This window comes from Cupressus sempervirens, chromosome 5, assembly GCF_028749045.1.
Source record: "Cupressus sempervirens isolate cs-2001-9-10 chromosome 5, ASM2874904v1, whole genome shotgun sequence".
Classification (NCBI taxonomy): Eukaryota; Viridiplantae; Streptophyta; class Pinopsida; order Cupressales; family Cupressaceae; genus Cupressus; species Cupressus sempervirens.
The window spans coordinates 527,586,589-527,606,795 of NC_143122.1; the positions used below are offsets into that span (position 1 = coordinate 527,586,589).

The following is a 20,207-nucleotide window of genomic DNA, read 5'->3' on the forward strand; positions in this document are numbered from 1 at the left end:
AAGAGTATTTATACATTGCAATGTTTGTTAGCATACAACAAACTTAATTATGATCATATGTATCCTCTAAACTTGGTTTCAATGTCTCTTTAGTTTATGTCTCTTATCTAGAGAAAACAAGCATGATTCTAGTGTCATTAACAAAATTGCTACCTATTAAAATATATAATTTCACCCAATTTGACAAAAGAGGTCAATCATGTCCCAACTATCATATATTTATTATTTTCTCTTCTCAAACCATCTCTTTGACCAATATTTAAATATATTGTTCTCATTTTGATAATCTAAAATAAAATAATATGGCATTTTTACTTGGAAGGGGTAAGAAAGAAGAATGTGGCCTAAATTTTCCAAACCTCCATTAAAACCGTAGTTTACCGCCTTCTCATGTGATTTCTTACATTCTCTAGCTTTGCCTAATCATAACAATCTCATTATGATCATCAACTATTTACTACACTCAAATCAAGGTGCCCATTTGAAAATGAACTTCAAACACCTTTATGCTTGCAGTAAACTATTAGTATAAGAGAATGTCTAACTATTCTTGAATTTTTGTCAACCTACCACATTTTTTTTCAAATCCATCAATTGTTAGTAATTAATTTGTCAAGATTGTCAACTTTCTTGAATTTTGTCAACATCATCAAATATAGTGAGACACTGGTATAAATTATCAACCAACCCTCTTTATGATTCTAACAACTTGTCCCACTTCCTCTTAAAACCATGCACTACATTTACAATTCTTCTTAGAATTGTAAACTTTTTGTACCTTTGTCAAAATTATCAACTATCAACACATGATTTCTATCTAAATCTTCAAATGCAGTGTTTCTTATCAAACTTGTCAAATTGCAACATTCAAAAAAATATTTTTTTTTGAAAATTGACAAAATACAATATTTCTTCTCAATTTTGTCCAACAAAAAAATGATATTGCTTTTCAAATGGCATGTCCCTATCAATTTTCCCAAATATGGTTTCCTTGACACATTGTCTTGCAATTTTCTTTGCCCTCACCAAAGTCATGTATGTTCATTTATGGTCATATAGTTTCAAAAACCTTCAAGACAACACAAATGCAATTGGTTTATGCACTTAAGAATCTTTGATAGGTATATAGGAGAAACAATGGTGTCAAAAAACAAAATATTTTTTATTGGTTTTTGGTAAAGTTGGATAGAGCCACTGAACAATATTCATTAAAATAAAAGCTAGCTCAAAACATCCATAGAGAAAGAACTAGCAAGAAAAGCCTATTTCATTATTTAGGCACAACACAAAAGATTATTTCAAGTCGAGGCAAATCAAGGTATTTAGAGCTTGGAATAATTAAAATATATTAGAAGTATACATTCTCGCCTAATTTGAAAATCAAACATTATTTCATGTTTCTTTGATTAGTTTCATCCATTTTGAATCAAGGGAGTTGTTTCCTAACGTTAACATCATGAAGAAATCAGTTATTATCAATTTCAAAAGTAAGAATTCTTGTATATAAGTTAGAAAAAGCCATAAGGTGATCCAAGGTATTCCAGGGAGGACAAAATCAGCAATTTCTACTAGTCATTAAATTCTAATTATTGTGTCAAAAACATAATTGTCAATATGAGTTATTCCCAACTATGTTAACTTTGACACTATAGCAACTAATTGCATCACAAAACTTGATGATATTTTGTATAATTCACACTAACTATTAAGCCTGCAATCTGGTAAATCGTTAAAAATTCAAATTTTGAGTCTTAACTCATTCTCCCAAGTTTTATGGAAATTCAAAATCCATACAATTGAAACCCATGAGTTTGGAGCATAAGCTCAACTAATAGGAAATATAGCAATAGGGTTTTTAAATCCAATATTTTCAACTTTTTACTTAATTTCATCTTTTTCAATACAAATAATTAGATTACATATATGTTGACATCTCCACCTTCATATAGTTGATTATAACATGTGGGGAAGCATAGATATAAATCAAAAGTTGTGCTTTAGTTATGCTACCACAAGTAGGGAATTTAATCCATCAAAGTCACTCATGGGTTGAACCTAACCCAGTTCCACCTCTAAGGGATTCAAACTTTGATGGATAATGTAAACATGGAACATATCATCATCCTCATCCATTGTGTTCAACCAATTAATCTACAACACACTAACCAATTTCTTTTCTAAGAGATGCAAACAAGGTACAACAAAGTGATTATTTAGTGACTGAAATTTTGGTAGAAAGATAGAAACATTAATTGAAGTGCATTAAATAAGGACCTCCAATTTTCATACTCTTGTGTTTTGTTTTGTTTTGTTTTGTTCTTCTGATATTTTTTTCTTTTTATTTAAGATTTCATTTTCATAGAAATGAAAGCTCTCTCTAAAATTTTATTGTTCAAATCAACAATAGCAATGGGGAGCAACAACAAAAGGACTATGTATAGAAGCATGGCATACCAAGGGAGACCAAGCACATCTGTGACATGCATGTTTTACAAATTTAGTATAAGTGTGGGTATTGATAGATTAATATTCCACCTTTCTTGAGTTGTTGACGAAGATGTTAAGTTGTGTACATAAGTGTTCATAAGAAAAAAGAGTGTAAACATGTACTTTGTTTTCCAATTATGAAGAGAAGAAAATTAAACAAGGACAAGAAATCAATGGCAATTATGATGAATTCCACAAACACATTTGAATCTCCAACTAACATTTTTTTGTTACCAAACCACAAGCTAATTGTTTACTTTATCTTGAAATGTTTGAGGGGCACAACATTCATATGACACACCTATTAGTAACATTTTAAAAAAGAGAATCTACTTCAATATCAGGCATGTTGTGACAAAATGTGAGGCTGAAAAGTTCAAATCTAAGAAAACCTCATCATGGTGGAATGGTGCTTTGTTGCAAAATTATATAGTGTCCAAGATGCCTTCATCTAAAGTGCAAGCTCCCTCTGGGGTTACTGTTTCTCATGGAGAAGGTGATGTTGTTCCTTCTCCTGATCATTTGTTGGTAGTTAGTCTAGGTTAGACGGATGTTGTTACTTTAGTCCCTCCTATGGCTAGCTTTGTTCATGATGCTTGATGCCCCTGGGGTTACTTTAGTTGTTTTTTATCATAATAATGTTGATGGCTCATCCTAGCATGATATTGTTGAACCTATTGTTGTTGGAAATAACCAATGTATTGGTTTTGTGGCTTCTGTGGGAAAGTCTAATGTTGTCTACTCTGTTCTAAATGATTGTGAGTGGTGCATCTAGTGTTGTTGGATGTGTTAATGGTGTAGAGGTTATTGATTCTGGAAATTATGTTGATTTGTTGGCTTGGCACTCTGTGGAAACCAAGTGAGGAGGCATGAATTATGGTTAAAGTCAAACATTCAAATAGGTTTCCATCCAATTCTTCTCCTAAAGCCCACAAGTTGGGGGTTAAGGGAAAATCTTAATTCAGTTGCATTTTTCTTTTTGTAGGGTGGTCAGTTCATTAAGGGCTTACAAGTTTCTGTGGGTGGGGATTACAAGATGTTGCCCCCACCCCCTCTCACACCTCTTTGTCTTTGTTTTGCAATGTCTCCTACCATGTTTTTCTTTGAAGAGCGTATTGTATATCTTTCGGTTTGGTTTGCAAGTTGTCTTTCTTTACACCTACTTTGTATTTGGGTTTAAGGGCCCCTTCAAAACAGGTTTTACTTTATCAAAAACATTTTTAAAATGATGGCTACCACTCACGTTCCTGGCCATGGGTGATTGTCGTCTGTTGTTGTCACAGGTTCCTTTGATGGGTCTTTTTCTACCGTGGGAACTGTTGTGCCAGGTGTGGATCTTGTCTTTCCCGCCTATGTTGGTGTGGGGGCAACTGGTGGTGTGGCAAAGGCCATTGGTGGTGGGGCAGCGGCTTCTACTTCATCCTTTCTCCCTGCTATGCTAGTTAGGGTTTCTAGCCCCCTTCCTGATGTGGGTGTGGTTGTTCCTACCCAGGTTGATGATCGCTCTGCTATCTCCTTTACAGATGTGGTGACCTTTGAAGCTAGTATTGCTCTGGCTTTGAGGATGGGGTCCCGTCCGATTGGGGTTATTTGAGAGGTCACGTCTGTTCCTATTAGTAACCCATTAGTGCTTCACCTTGATGCTGACATTGTTGATGAAGTCAACTCATATGCTAATGATTTCTCTGCTACTGCTGCTATCTGTCGCTTTAGGGGTTTCTGGCCCTCTCTCGCAGAGCTGCATGCTCGGATATCCAAGGTTTGGGAACCTCTCATCTCAATTTAGTTTAGATATACCCTGTTGCCAAGGTTTTTTTATTGTGAGATTTGCTAATGTTGAGGATAGGGTTGTTGTCCTTTGTCATGGATTCTCTTGGGAGGAATGGTTCCACCTGATGGCCAAACCCTGGTATCCAGCTTTTGACCCTACTAAGGAATCCTTTGATAAGATTCTTCTTTGGGTTCGTTTGTCGAATCTTCCCCTTCATCTTGGTAGGACTCTGTCTTGGAGGTTGTGGGGGAAGGCCTTGGGGATTTCTTAATGGTTGAATCGGTTTCTTCCAATATCTTCAGGACAATGTATGCTTGCATTCTTGTGGAGATGGATATCTCTAAAGGGCTCCTTCCTATGATTAAGTTGCCTTCTCCCGGTGGTTCTTGGATCCAACTTCTCGATTATGAAGGTATCCCCTTTAGATGTAGGAAGTGTCACAATACTAGTCATCTTGCTAACCGGTGCTCTTCTGCTAAGGTCAGATCGAACAAATCTTTTTCTTGGTGGTCAGGGGCTTCTGAGGATCATTATACAGTTCAAAAAGTTACATCGGTTGAGGAGGGATTGATTAGTCCTTCACTTAATGATCTCCCTTTGGCTGAGGATTCCATTGATATCTCGGATGTTGTACCTGGGGCCCCCTCTACGATCCTCCCTCAAAGTGTAGTTGATGTTCTATCTCCTGCTAACTCTATGGTTCCTAACTCTTTGCCTACTTTGAGTCAGAATTTTGTTGCTGTCCCTTTTGTCCAAAACATGGCTTCTCGCTCTTTAGTTGGGGGGTTTTTGGGGGCTTGCGTGGATTGGCAGAACATGGTGAGGAAGGTGGAGGATGGTTGGACAACAGTTAAAAGAAAAAAAGTGAAGCCCTCCAATCCCTTGTTTGATATGGCTTTAAGATCTCAAAAGAAAGGACCAAAATGTAAATCTTGATGGTCTAATTATGCCTTGGGTTGTTTGCCCTCTTGTTGGGATTTTTTGTGTCCCTCTAAGTTTGTCGAGTGGTTTTCCACAGTTGTATTTGATTCTCGTTGCTATATTTTTCTTGTCCCTTTGTACAAGGTTTCGAGTCCTTTCAAAACTTGTTTTTACTTAATCTAAACATTTTTAAAATGAGATTAGGATGGCAACAACAAAAATTTTAAACTACAATACTATGCCATATAGTGTGGTAAATATCCCATATTGGGGAAGGTTGGTGGTTGTAAATGTGGAATTTAACACTCCAAGTAATAAGGATTGCAATGGTCTATTTTTGAAGGATGTGATATCATGATAAACACATAATGGATGATTAAAGTGAAACATGTAAAAAATAGTGGTAATGTTTTATTGGATAGATGAAAAAATAGAAAAAAGGAAGACAAAAATGCTCTTTAGTGCCTATGAATGGCATATTGGTGTTCTTGTTGTTTGAAGATGATTTGCAAAAAGCCAAATATGTTGAGACTTTATGTATTCAATTAGAAGGCTTAATTTAATTTATGCATTCAACTGTATTTAGTAGCTTGTGTTGTGCATTGCCAAGATTTAATACTTGATGGATCAAAAGAATAAATTAAAAATGAAGAATATTAAAGGAATCAAAATGTTCATTATGCCACTAAACAAGTTATCACAATTTCATTGAACCCTTGGTTTAATTAATAAACAAAAGAATCAAAAACATTTTTAAAATGAGATTGGGATGGTAATGACAAAAAATTGAAACTACAATACTATGCCATATAGTGTGGTAAATATCCCATATTGGAAAAGATTGGTGGTTGTAAATGTGGGGTTTAACACTCCAACTGTTATGGATTGCAGTGGTCTTTTGTTGAAGGATGTTGATGTCATCAAAAACACATAATGGATGATTAAAGTAAAACTTGTTAAAAAAATAGTCGCAATATTTTGCTGGATAGATGAACAAATAGAAAAAACAAGACAAACATACTCTTTAGTGCCTATGAGTGGGCATATTGGTGTTCTTGTTGTTTGAAGATTACTTGCATACATTCAAATATATTAATTTAAGGTATGCATTCAATTATTTTTAGCAGCTTGTGTTGTGCATTGCCAAGATTTAATACTTGTTGGATCAAAAGAATTGTTAAAAAATAAAGAATATTAAAGGAATCAAAATGTTCTTTATGCCACTAAAATTATCAAATTTTCATTGAACCCTTAGTTTAATGAATAAACAAAAGATTATTACCTTATGTAATCAAAAGTAACATTTATCACAAATTTAACCACAAAATTGAATGGTTAGTACCTTCTTTCATGCAAATAGTTGAGAATTATGTTTATATAGACTCTATACTTTTAAAAATTGAGAGGGAGCCAAATGCCGAATAAATTTTTTATGAGGTTTTTCTCAATGAGAAGACCTCAATCAAAACAACTATAAATTTAAATTTAATATAAAAAAAAAGTATTTGTTATTTTCTACTTTCTATTGACTTAAAATTTACTATTTGATTCTTAAGTAACAAAGCTTGTGTTCATATTATTATTTTATTATTAATTAACATGGAAGATATATATATATATATATATATATATATATATATATATAAAGTCAGCATCTAATTACATGTATAGATAAGATGGCAACAAACAAAATTTGAACAAGTTGGAGGTCTAGCAAGTTACAAAAGAGGCTACTCAAGTTGTCCTCTTGCCAAATTTTGTTTTTCGATCAATTGTTATGTCAATCATCTTTTAACTATGGTTTTTCTTATTTTTGACTTAAATAGTTGTTATGGGTTGCTTTAAACTTAATATAAGTTAAAAAAAAACTACACTTATTGTGAAAACAATATCATAACATTTTTTATTTATTTTTGAATTGACTATGATTTTCCTTATTTTTTAATTTAATTTTTTAACTTTAGTAGTTATTATGAGTTTTTTTTAACTTATCAAAGAAGTGAAAAAACTACTCACTTAGTTGTTATCTCCACTTTTAACTCATTTTTTTCTCATTCCAATATGATAGGAGTTGCTATGTTTTCAATATATATTTTTATATGTATCATATTATTTCTTCATAATAAATTTTTTTAGTAGAGACTCTTTTAAATGATTATTTTATTCATATATTTAAGTTGATAGACTTTTAAATTATTTAAATTTTTTGTTTTTTAAATTAGTTTCCTTTTTACTTTTTATAATTATTTTAATTTATTTTCTGCTTAATAATATCAGATTCCCACAATCCATTACTAATGATTTGATTTTGCTTCTAGATTTGATCGTGTGTGTTTTTTTATCATCAACATTTCGGATCACACTCACCAGGATGAACCTGATACATATTACATTCTTCTTTCATCCTGATGGTGGATCATAGAGTGTGATTTGAAATGTTGATGATAAAAAAAAACACACAATAAAATCCAAAAGCAAAATCAAATCATTATTTTTTACTCTTCATTTCATATTGTTTTATATCTTATTTGTAGATTTATGATGAGAGGTCAGCAATAAAATCGTGTCAAACCATTAGACTAATTTTTCGTGTTTTTTAACCCTGTTATTTATTGTTCATCTCACTCTGAACAAAATTGGTACTTATATGAGAACAAAATTAGAATTTATATAAGAGCATTTGTGGTAAGAAGAAAGACAAGTTGAATTTATATGAAAGCATTTACGGTAAGAAGAAAGACAAGTTATCCAAAGAGCACCTCAATGACCTTGTCTTCATTAAATACTACCTTTGCCTTGGAAACAAAACAATATAAGGTTCTCATGATAGCAAAGGCTTCGAATACATTGACTCGTCTTCGAATTAATATTGTTGTCAATGGAGGTCTGGTTGAATTTGAAATCGAATCATCAGATAAATCATACATTCACTCGTGATTATTCAAAAATTTAGTCAAGAGGATGGTGATAGTAGTACTGGAAGAGGGAAGAAGAAAATTGTATGCCTATTAACGACGTTGGACCATCATTGTTTATAATTTAATATTGTATTTTCTTTAAAACTACAAAATTTTGAATTCTAAATATTTGAAGATTACGAGGCATAAACTGTTAATTATTAGATTTGCGTAATCGCCCCATTCTTTCTTTGTTCTTATGCAATGATGTATATTGTTTTGTGTGTGATTTAAGTTTTTTTGGGTTTTTTCCCTAGTCCGGGATCCAAGTTGGAGTTACTAAGCATTACATTGTAACACCTTATATGGGCAAGAAACAGTATAGCAACATGCACGAACCGTGCAATAATCTACAAAGCAAACCAAAAGGATATAAGAAAACCCACATTTTAACAACAAATGCACCACACGTGGAATAATTTACAAAGCAAACCAAAAGGATAATCTTGGTTTCCAGAAAACCCACATTTTAACTCCAAATAAAACAACTCTAAAGGGAAGCAGACCCAACAGGGACTGCATGGCAAGAGCCCTTTTTCTGAAAAAAATTACCCGTTACTTGTAAACAAAAGTTCTCATATGTTTGTAAAAAAAATAGAAAAAGCAGAACAAAGAAACAATCCATAATACATGCCTTCATGCGCATGATTAAATCTAGTATTGTTTAGCTGTTTTCTGATAACAAAATGAAAAGATAGCTGATACTATATCAAGGCACTTCAGGGGATTAAAATAAGGGTGCATGTGTTCTAAGACACATTCACAATCGGCCAATGATGGTGAAACACAATCTAGTCTATTTGCTTAAGAACTTGGGCAGGTGAACTTCAAATGAAACATATGCTGCAGTATCATGGCACGTCCATATGCTCACTAACTACAAACATTTCAGATATATGAATATCTTTTGGATACCCATGAGAAATGGTCCAAGTAGGAAGATTTAAGGCCAATCCTTGCGTCTTTATGGGGAAAAGGAAGCTGACGGTCTTTTCTTTAGCTCTACAGGAAGCATGATATTTTCCATGCATAAGGAGTTGGTAGGCTTCTGATGCTTGAAGAGAGAGTCGCAACTTTGTATTCCTCTGTAATCATGAAAACTGATGAAGAAAGCATAAGTTTTGATGCCAAGGTTTTACATCTAAGCTTCTCCAAGCTACATCTTGTGTCATATTTATCTTGACCCTTAACTTCTCGTTGAAGCATAAATTTTGATGCCAAGGTTTTGCATCTAAGCTTCTCCAAGCTACATCTTGTGTCATATTTATCTTGATCATTAACTTCTCTATGTTGATTGTTAACTTTTAATTGCAGATTATTAACTTTTCTATGCAGATTGTTCAATTCTTCCATGCTGATGTCATCTCCACGAGTAAAGCAGAAGTTAATTTAAGCATAATCCTTAAGTCAGAATGGTAAATATAAGAGAGTTCAAAGTTTTTGCAGCAATTCGTATATTAAGCAATCATACAAGTATGTCAAAACTGATTTTCCAGTGTTCAAGGCGTGCCTTGTGTATATGCACATTGCAAAATAGATACAGGATGTAAGATTCATAGCTGTACCACATCAACTTTTATCTTAAGGTTTCAGCAGTAATTTGTTCATAGGACCAAATTTTCCAACACTGCTTTAAGAAACTGTTAATAAAAACCAGTAACAGATCACACAATTATCATTGATTATTATAAATATATCCGTAGAAAACCATTGAGAAAAAATGATACAAAACATTCTATTAGACTTGTGGTGCTCAACACTAATAACAAGTAGAAGTGTATTTATCTGGTGGGAAATATAAAGAGATTATAATAGCAGAGTACATAACAAATGGCATTGTCTTTATGAAATAACAAAAATGTTAAAGAATTACACTTTGCAAAAACATCCTCAATAATATCATGTTTTTTATTACTACAAAAAACTAGATAAATAAAGGAAATACATTATGAACATTTTTTCGAACTCAGGATGAGCAATCTCTACTGCAATTTTTTTTAAACAAAATGACTTATGTTGCCAAGTTGATTGTGAATGATACATATGGATAACTGTCAACTTCACCTCCAGCGAGACCTGTTATCCCCGCATCTTCTTCAGATTTCCAGAAGTTACTACATGATTGAAGAAAATTATTTCAGTTTTTTATATGGTAAGCCCAGAAGCACTTGTAAGAAATAAGACCTTGTAGACTTCACCAACACCTCTTTTACGGATTAAGACATAAATGATCTGATTATTTGCATACCTATTTTGATTACCAGACAATCGTTCAAGAATGGAGCGGACTTTCTTTTCACTTTTAAGTGGTGGAACTAAGACAGCTGCCTGATATACAAACAAGTTATAATTTCAAAGAACAATATACACCATGGAACAAAAGCTTATAGATCTCGAAAGAAGGATAGCAAGCATGTTAATTTTTCATACCAAGAATGAAGGTGGCAAGCCATATCTCAAAATGCTTTCTGTAAAGAGGCGAACTGCACACAGATGCATCCAGGAGCTGAAAACCTGCAATTGGGATGTCCAGGTAAAATGTGTCATTTAAAATAAGTTCCATCGAATTTGTATAAGCTAAAGAGTGCTGTCAGTTTCAGCATCTTGGTGAGAGCTCAAGATTGAACTAGGTAGGTGAGAATTGCCTCTAGCTTGTGGATGTTGACCAAAGAGGTATGACCTAGCCTCGGAAAGAGAGTTGACTCGGGCAGAAAACAATGTGCCCCTCTAGACATGTTCTAGAATCAAATTAAAAGCCCAAATTACTAGAATATGTACAAAAAAGACTTCCCAACACTTTGGCTGCTTAATATTCAACATAGATGTAATTGTTTGCTCCAACAGACCAGCGAAGACAAAATAACAGCCCAACAATTATGAAGCTGCTGCCATGTTAATTATGAAAGCACCATTATGTTGATTATGAAACTCTCGATTGGAGCTCAATTTTTCCTCCTGTGACTTTTGCACACAGACTCAAAACAAGATTCCATTTATACGTAATTTTAGAAAAGGAATCTTAATATGTAAAAATATTCAACTTTTGATGCCATCTAAGTAGCACTTTTGTCCCTGTAATAAAACTGCATTTATGAGGCTAAAACCATGGCTAAACCACTCCAAACAGTCACTAAATTCAAACAACTGATTTCGACAATGATCCAAATCCACATGTATTGCAACCATACCCTCTCTAACTCTCGTCACCTGTAATGTTCCCATTTTGGACAAGTTAATTATTTATAAAGTTATCAAATTAAAAATATATATTACAAGGTAACTTTATATTTAATTAATTTAATAAAGTGATATACTTTATAAAGTCATTTAATAAAATAATGTTCTAAAGGTTGCTGGAAGAAGCGGAGAAAAAATTAAAAAGGAGGCCAACCTATCGAGGGAAAAAGGATAAATAGGCATTGAGGGCTCATTGTCTATCATCCAAATTTATTGTTGATATTTGTTGATGTGCATTGTGGAGCCTGGAGTTTCTGCAAGTAGTCACCATTGGCCATTGAGAACGAAAACTCTTAATTGGTACGCAATTTTGACGGTGTGAAAGATCACTTGAATTACTGCAAAGTTGAGGAAGTTGCTTCAGACTTTCTACTTGTACTGTAAAGTAAAACATTGTGGTGGTATCAATTGGATGAATTGTTGGGGATATTTGTGTGATCAAAGTTTTCATCTACTGGCAATATTAGGGTTTGATTTGCAGCATTCTTTATTTCCAGGTTTACTCCAGACATTTGCATCTCAGTATAGTAATCTTTAATCTACCTATTTTGCATTGTTAAAAAAAAAAAATGTTAGAAAGGCAGTGAAATTTCAGTCATTAGTGTTACATAAGAGTGCATTAGGAGATCATGGTCATTGCATAGTTTTTTTTTAATTTGCAACTGTAGGTTTGCATTTTTATTTCAGCAAAACACCATAATTGTATGTCATTGTAATTTTGCCAAGAGTTTGGCTATTTGAAATCAGCATTTTGAGGTTAAATTTGAGCAGGTTCATTACATCACCAGATCCTGAGCAAACATTTGTAGCCCTCTTCCTCACAATCTCAAATGAATGAAAAAGAACATGTCAATAGTCCCAGAAATGTAGCTACTTTTATTCTACATTAAGTATATGAACATGAAATGTCACACTCATTGTATAAGCAGAAATATTAGTTTCCGTTTACAGAGGATATAGCCAATCATCCTCAAAAAAATATTTAAAAAAGAAACAAATGAAGAGGAATATTTTCTCCATTCCTATTTGTAGTGTATAAAGGCCTTCAATAAACTTAAGATTGGCTCATGAACAAAACACTGCAAAGGTACCAACACAACTAGCGAGTATAGAAAAGAACATGATAGAATGGATGATTGATGGTAACAGAAAACTTGTTAACTTCACACAGAACCGTCAGTAATCTAAACATTAGGACACACGTCACTGGGATATTGCATTAAGTGCAATCACTCATTTGATTATAAACATCTTTGAAGTTATTGACTCCATGCATCCAAAGTGTAAGAACAATATTGTTATGAATTACCACCAAGAGGTTTTACTTCCAGAGTTGATAATTCAGAAAATGATATAACATGTGCTCCACACAGATTTAACAAATATTTGACTACATTTAAGGGATTGTGTGGAATTGAAAGGTTCAGTTTCATTTTATGATCATGAAGGAAGATCACACTTGAAGGTGTCAAAAGCACAATGCATGAGTTACGGTAACTGATTAGTTACTTGAGATAATAAAATTAACATCAACTAGAATTTTTAATCAGGTCAATTTAGGACAATGAAGATTTTAGAAACTTGTCTATATAGGACAAAGAAATAAAGATCATCAATCCACAGAAACATAAAGTTATGAGGCTACCTCTCCATAGCTAGCATGGCACCATTGTTGGAGAGCACCTCTAGTGGTTTCCTGATCATTCAGTATTTGATCCATCTCCCCTCTCCTCCTTTCTTGGGCTTCTGGATCATATTCGAAATCACGAATCTAACATGCATAATATACATCATTTGGATTAAAAGTGGTACTTGTGCTCTCAGATAGTAATCTTTATTCAATTAAGATACTTTTTTATTTAAAAGATTTAGAATTACATACTTTGAATATTATGTAGCAATATATTTTTTAAATATTGGTTGAATGGATCCTTATCTTTGAACAACTCTCAGACACAGTGACATTATAAGCACAATGAGAATACTTCAATTACAAAAAGATAACGAACAAATTACAACTCAGGCATTCAATAGTAAAATATAATGCTTGTCAATAAAACTTGCATAATATATTACCATTTGATCCCATCAAGACATACTGACCTGAAATCCTTTTTCACGTGCGCTAATTTTGAAACTATCAGCTACTTTCCTGAAAAGGGTAACACTGTAAAGTACTGCCTCATTATCCTCGTATAACATTTTAGATGACCTTGGTACCTACAAAATGTCCATTTCAATGAGCACACTTGCATATGTTTTTTACATTTAATGAACACCCTGTATTTTCTAAAAGAGGCATTAAATTGTCCAGATATCAAAACGGATAGCCATAGACACAATCTGATAAAAGGAAGAATGAATATTATAACTATCATGACCAGCAAAAATGAAGCCTTGCAGTCAATTTAACTTTTTCAATCACCAACCAATTACATGTTCTCCAATATTCCCTGTAAAGAAATACATATCAGAATGGCAAGACACTTGTCATGCACAAGCAATTTCAAATAAGACGCACATTCTGCATATATTACAAGAGGCTCAAAAGTTTTGAAACACAAAAATACTAATGTGAAGCTCCAGAACTGTAGGTGATAAGATGCAACTAATATGCATAAGACAAGTCAGATGGCAGATGATAATCTAGGAGATATATGACAGGAATATTCAAAATGACAAAACCAAAGCAAACCCTCGGAAAATTTATATGATGAACATTCAACACTTAACACTTACAAACCAAAAACAATGATATTTGCCATGTTCGAAAATGAGAAAAAATAGAACCAAAAAAATGAAATTCGTTTTCCCAAAACATTGGAATCATTGGTTCAATGAGTTTAAAATAAGATTATTGGCATTTGTAACATACAAAGCATATGTTAACTAATAAATGACAACCATAACAAATTAGGGATAAAAGTGAGCATACCTAATAAAGAATGCAAATGTGTTATCTCCCTTGACTATAGTCTATAAGTCCTTTGTCCTCTTTCTCCCTCTCTTTTTTGCTTGTCCAAAAACGTATTGAAATTAAGATTTACAACCTAGGCCTTCTCACTAGAGTTTAACTTTTTTTGGCATCTTGTTAGGTGTATTATTTTCAAACTGAGTCCCCTTGCTATGAATAGACTTCAATGTGCTTGACCATAGTGATGAGCTTGGCGGTTTCAGGTTTGAAAGAATGGAAAATCAATAGTTTTATCAAAAACAAATTGAAAAGGCAACTGAATGTGTTAAATTCTTTGTAGAAAGGGAAGGCATAAAGTATAGTTATCTAGATTCTGGTATAGTTTCTGTAACAATTAATGAGGGAAAAAGAGAATGTACTACAATTTAGATAGCTTCTACCTTACCAGAGATCATTTTATAAGCCGTAATGTGGGTCAATGCAAAGCAAGAAAGGTCTTTCCCTAAGATCTTTCTATTTGCTGCCCAGTTAAAATGGGTTTTCAATTAGCTTCATCCTCTTTGAAATGTTGGCACAAGATAACTGTTTTATATAGTGGCAGTAAACGTCACTTTTCTGTCAACTTTTCCACTATCACCCCTAAAAAACCAAACTCTGTCTTACGCAAAGTCGCTAGAGTACGATTAACTTCTAAATATGAAATCACTGCTTATATACCTGGTATTGACCATAATTTACAAGAACATTCTGTAGTATTAGTAAGAGGTGGAAGAGTCAAAGATTTGCCCGGTGTTAAATATCACATAATTCGAGGAATTTTAGATGCTGTCTCAGTCAAAAACCGGAAACAAGGGCATTCTACTGCGTTGTATATTCTTATCTAAGATTTGTATCATTTTATGATGATGCCATGTCAATTGCTAAAAACATGTAAAGTATATGGCTAACCCAATAACGAACGTTTTCTAAGGGGACTAGAGCAGGCTAAAACAATAAGGATAATATATGTCTAAGGTTTAATATTTAATTCATTTTATAAGTTTTCCCTTACTTAGTGTGTGTTAACATAAAATTGGAAATGTCTTGACTTTTTTGGAGCAGACTCAATTCAAATAGCATTGATTTAAAACACCTTTTCCTTTTTTATACTTTGTTTTAAACTAAGGACCTAATCTTATAGATATAGAAAATACAAGATTTCTAATCATAGCAAAAGAAAGGAAACGGATACTCAATTGAGAATGAGTAAACATAATTCTATGCATAAGAATGAATATCTTCTATATATGCAAATAGAATCATGTGGAAAGCCGTATCCGACGAAAGTCGTATGTACAGTTTGGAGGGAGATATTTGATACCTTTAGAGATCTACCCTACAATATGGAGTTAAAAAGCCGAAATAAGTAGTGATTAGTCTTTATGAAATAAATTTATGAACCTTTTTCACACTCATGTCACGCCAAAGTACTGTAGAAAAGAAAATTGATAAATTTGATCCGATCTATCATAATCAATTAGTTAACATGGTTGTAACCGTATTCTTAAGAACAGAAAAAAATCATTAGCTTATCGAATTTTTTATCAATCTCTAGAAAAGATTCAACAAAAAATAGAGAAAAATCCACTAATTGTTCTATGTCAAGCAATAGACAAATTAACTCCCAAATTGATAGTAAAATCAAAACATGTAAGTGGATCCACTTATCAAATTCCCATTGAAATAAAAGAGAACGAAGGAAAAATACTTGAGATTCGTTGGTTATTAGAGTCATCCCGAAAACGTTCTAGTCCAAATATGCAATTCAAATTAAGTTACGAAATAATGGATGCTGCCAGAGAGAAAGGCAATGCTATACGCAAGAAGGAAGAGATTCATAAAATGGCAGAATCTAATAAAGCTTTTGCGCATTACCGTTAATCCACTAACTAGTATAAATAGATCCACAGATCTATCCCATTTTGATCAATAAAAGAAAACTTACTTTCTCAAAATTGATACAAATTTTATTGGAACGAAAACGAAAGGAAAAGAAGAATGAAAAATAAATCATAGATATAATGATAATAAGGAGATTTTAAATAAAATGTTGCTCGAATATTAATTGAAGTTAGTAACTAATGATCCGGACAAAATGAAAAATGCATTTTTTATACCTAAAAATCATTTTTATGAAAGAATTTCATTTGCTTCTCTTCTATGGAAGTTCCATTTTCCCAAAATGCATCCTGATTTTCGGCCTATTTCTTCTTCTAGTAATCGATGTCATTTTTTATCAGAAAAAGACAACTTGGTTTTATTTCATCTCTTTAACAAGTTTAGTGCTAAGCATAGCTTTTTGGTTATTTCAACGGAGAGAAGAACCCACGATTAGTTTTTTTGGCAATTTACAAACAAACAATTTTAATAAAATATTTCGGTTTCTCATTTTATTATGTTCCACTTTGTGTATTCCTCTATCCGTGGAATACATTCAATGTACAGAAATGGCTGTTATTCATATTAACGGCTACTCTAGGAGGAATGTTTTTATGTGGTGTTAATGATTTAACAACTATCTTCGTATCTTTAGAATGTTTAAGTCTATGTTCTTATCTATTATCTGGATATACCAAAAGAGATGTTCGGTCTAATGAGGCTATTATGAAATATTTACTTATGGGTGGAACAAGTTCTTCCATTCTTGCTTATGGTCTTTCTTGGCTATATGGTCTATCTGGAGGTGAGATTGAAATTCAAGAAATAGCCAATGGTCTTATAAATACACAAATGTATAACTCTCCAGGAATTTGGATTGCACTTCTATCTGTAATGGTAGGAATTGCATTCAAACTTTTTCAGGGTTCCCAAATGCCTTGCCTGCATTAAAAACCTATGGCTTCTTATTAAATCTTCCTGCCCCTCTGAGTAAACTGTATTTAGACGGAGAAATGTTTGGATGCCATCAACGATTTAGAGATTTTGGTAGATATAAAAGCTTGAAGAAGAAAAACATTTGCTAGGATAAGTCACAAGACAGACGGTGATTTAGAATCACAACTACAAAATCAGCTAGATAATCTAGTTCTTGGAGAGCAGTTTTTTATATTTTAACATGATTTTGATGTCCAACAAAATTACATTAACAAAGAGCTCCAATTGGATCTAGCCTCACATTGCCGCAATGGGGAGAGAAGAATAGATACCTCTTGAGAATTCTCAAGTTGCCATGTGAGAGAAACAATTTCTACTATTAATATTGGGAAGTTTGTGCCTTCTGGCCCTGCTGAAATTGGTAAGACTTCATTTTCTATCTAAGAAATCCCAACTTCAAATGGTATTTCAGATGATATTGAAGGGACGTGCCCCTATGTGCTCAAGTTGTTGCCTGAAAACCTTCTTCAAATGCCTCCTTTTGGAAGGTGGCATTCTTCTGAGTGAAAGAAAATATTTAATTGATTGTCTTGATTATTAAGAGCCCTGTTGTTTTAATGCCTTTTTTTGCTAAGATCCACAGGTTAGTGAGGATTGGGTTGTTTCTGTGCTGTTAAGGATCTATAATTAAGGTATTCAATGTTCGAACATAATATTAAATCGCGAGGCAATGTAAATAACAACCAATAATGTGATATATTATTATTGGTAAACCATAGAAATGGTTATTAAGTTGTTTATAGTTATTTGGTCAGTAGTGAGTATAGCCATCTCTCTTGTGTACACAGTGGCTGATGATCAATAAAGAATCGCTCAACATTTTGCCCAAATTTATTTAGGTACCAAAGTATTTTTCCTTCTTGTGCCTATGAGTGCAAGCCAGGGTTCAAAAAAGACAGTTAACAAGACCGTGAAGCAGACCAGAGGAAAGTTGTGGAAGAAACAATGGGAGTCCAATAAAAAGAAGAGCTGAGTGCACACCTCAACAAGAGTAGTTGTAAGAAACAAGGAGACTGACTTCTCCATTCGCCTGATGCCCTCATGACATTTACAAATGGACTTGCTTCATGTTGTCATTCAACAAATGTGAGAAAATGTAGGATGTCATATATACACATATATATACATACATGAATACACACACACACATATTGTAGAGGTACATAGCACTGCTAGAAGTATGTTATATCGATGGTGCAGGACAACCAATGTGATGGCCATGCCAAATTTGCTTGTCATCTTTCTCATCTATCCCACATCATTGGTTTCAGTTTTTTCTTCAAAATTTGTTCATTTTGATTATTGAGGATTTGTTGAGAACTATTATAAGCCCTAGATAAACACCCACTAAAAGGTGCTAATGTTTTTATTTTAGCTTTCCCTCGAGTATCCTACTTTCCTAAAGACAAAGAAATAAATGTTCTTACCAAATATGGGATCCCAACTTTAACGAGTTGAGAAAATAAAAAACTCTTGCAAACTTTTCTTTCTCTATTGTAGCAGAAGTATTAGAGGTGGATATTAAAATCTAATATACTTAAAATCAAAAAATGCACAAGACTATATTGGTATGAGTTATTGTGCTTAGTAAATATTATTTGGATCAAACAAAAAAATAATTGAAGCCATTTATTTATTGTATATCATAAATGACCAAGCAGCATTCAGTATAAAGTTTCAATAGCTGACTCTCATTTACCAGTAATGATATATTGCGGAATTACATCGAACACCTAACAAATCTGCAACAACATGTGACATTTGAAATGGTAATTGAATTATTAGAATAAGGAGAGGAATTGAATACTCCTTATAGAGAACACAAAATGATGTTTTTAAGACAAAAAATTGTGAACTAAAACAATTCAAGAAATGTATTACCATTGTAACAAGAATCGCCTGAATCGTCGATTTGGCGATTCGATTCATGGTTCCCAATTTTCTTTTGACCGGTGAACCAGATCAGTGATTTCATCGCATGAATAGCCGATTCATGCAAATAATCACCTTTGTGAATCGCAGAAAATCAAAAAAGTGAGAGGATGATGATGAGGCTTGAGTTAGAGCTTTGTTTTTTCATTTTGTTTATAGATACTGATAGACATACGTTGCATCGATCTTCATTTTACATACATTCTACGATTTGACTCATTATGATCCCATGATTTCTATTTACTTCAGCTACAATTTACATTTTATGTGTAACGTAGTTACGAATGTGATGGATTTATCATTTATGTTCCATGTTAGCTTCTATTTGATGATGTTATAGTGTGTTTAAGTTATATTGAATAAAGGGTGCATGAAATAAGTTTTAAATTGTTAAAATCTCTAAATTTCAAGGGTTTTTTTTTAATTTGCTAATTCATGGTCGATTCGTGATTCGATTCGGCCCTGCCGATTATGATTCTCGTTACTTTGATTAAAACTACTAATCTTATCTAAATGACTAATAAGACCATTATATAAAACATCCAACTTTAATACCCTCCCTTAATGGTCATTCTATAATCACTAAGTTACTTCTTAAATTTTACAAACTTTTGTGGGATTATAGACTTGGTTAGAATGTATGCAGCCTGATCCTCAGTCAGAACATGCTGCAACATAACAGATCCATCTTCATCAAGTTGTTGAATGAAGTAGCCAAGGAGGTCAACATGCTTTGTCCGCTCATGGAAGATTAGATCCTTGGCAAGCTTTAGCAACCCTTGGTTGTCACATAACAAGGGTGAAGACCGTACTTGAGATATTTTCAAGTCAAAAATCATCCTCCAAAGGCAAGCTGCCCCACATGTTCCTTTTTGCAATTCCCAGATACTCAGCTTATGTCAAGGAAAGAGATATTGGCTCATTGTGTCATCAGGTCATCAATAGAAACCCGTCCAATCTGAATCTGTAAAATGAACCAGTTGAGAATCTTTGCTTCTCTTGTATAGAATGCCAAAGTTGAAATTGTTAAACACTGAACGAATGGAGAAATGGAATGAATGATTGCATTAACAAT

At 33.1% G+C, this 20,207-nt stretch overlaps 1 protein-coding gene and 1 pseudogene across 2 annotated transcripts in view; one reads left to right on the forward strand and one right to left on the reverse strand.

Annotated features, from left to right (window-relative positions):
• Window positions 1–9,960: 9,960 nt before the first annotated feature.
• DET3 (vacuolar ATP synthase subunit C (VATC) / V-ATPase C subunit / vacuolar proton pump C subunit (DET3)) overlaps window positions 9,961–20,207 on the reverse strand; it is a 46,448-nt gene continuing 36,201 nt past the window's right edge. Inside the window, exons 7-11 of the mRNA XM_089831676.1 lie at window positions 13,477–13,593; window positions 13,019–13,144; window positions 10,567–10,650; window positions 10,385–10,464; window positions 9,961–10,250 (exon numbers count right to left, since the gene is read on the reverse strand). Of these exons, the coding sequence (XP_089687802.1) occupies window positions 10,148–10,250; window positions 10,385–10,464; window positions 10,567–10,650; window positions 13,019–13,144; window positions 13,477–13,593 (510 nt within the window). The 3' untranslated portion in view covers window positions 9,961–10,147. The remainder of the gene's footprint in view (window positions 10,251–10,384; window positions 10,465–10,566; window positions 10,651–13,018; window positions 13,145–13,476; window positions 13,594–20,207) is intronic.
• Window positions 15,012–16,208, forward strand: LOC149557023 (small ribosomal subunit protein uS7c pseudogene; annotated as a pseudogene). Its single transcript, XR_016364831.1, has 2 exons — window positions 15,012–15,148; window positions 15,667–16,208. The product of XR_016364831.1 is annotated as a small ribosomal subunit protein uS7c pseudogene (transcript).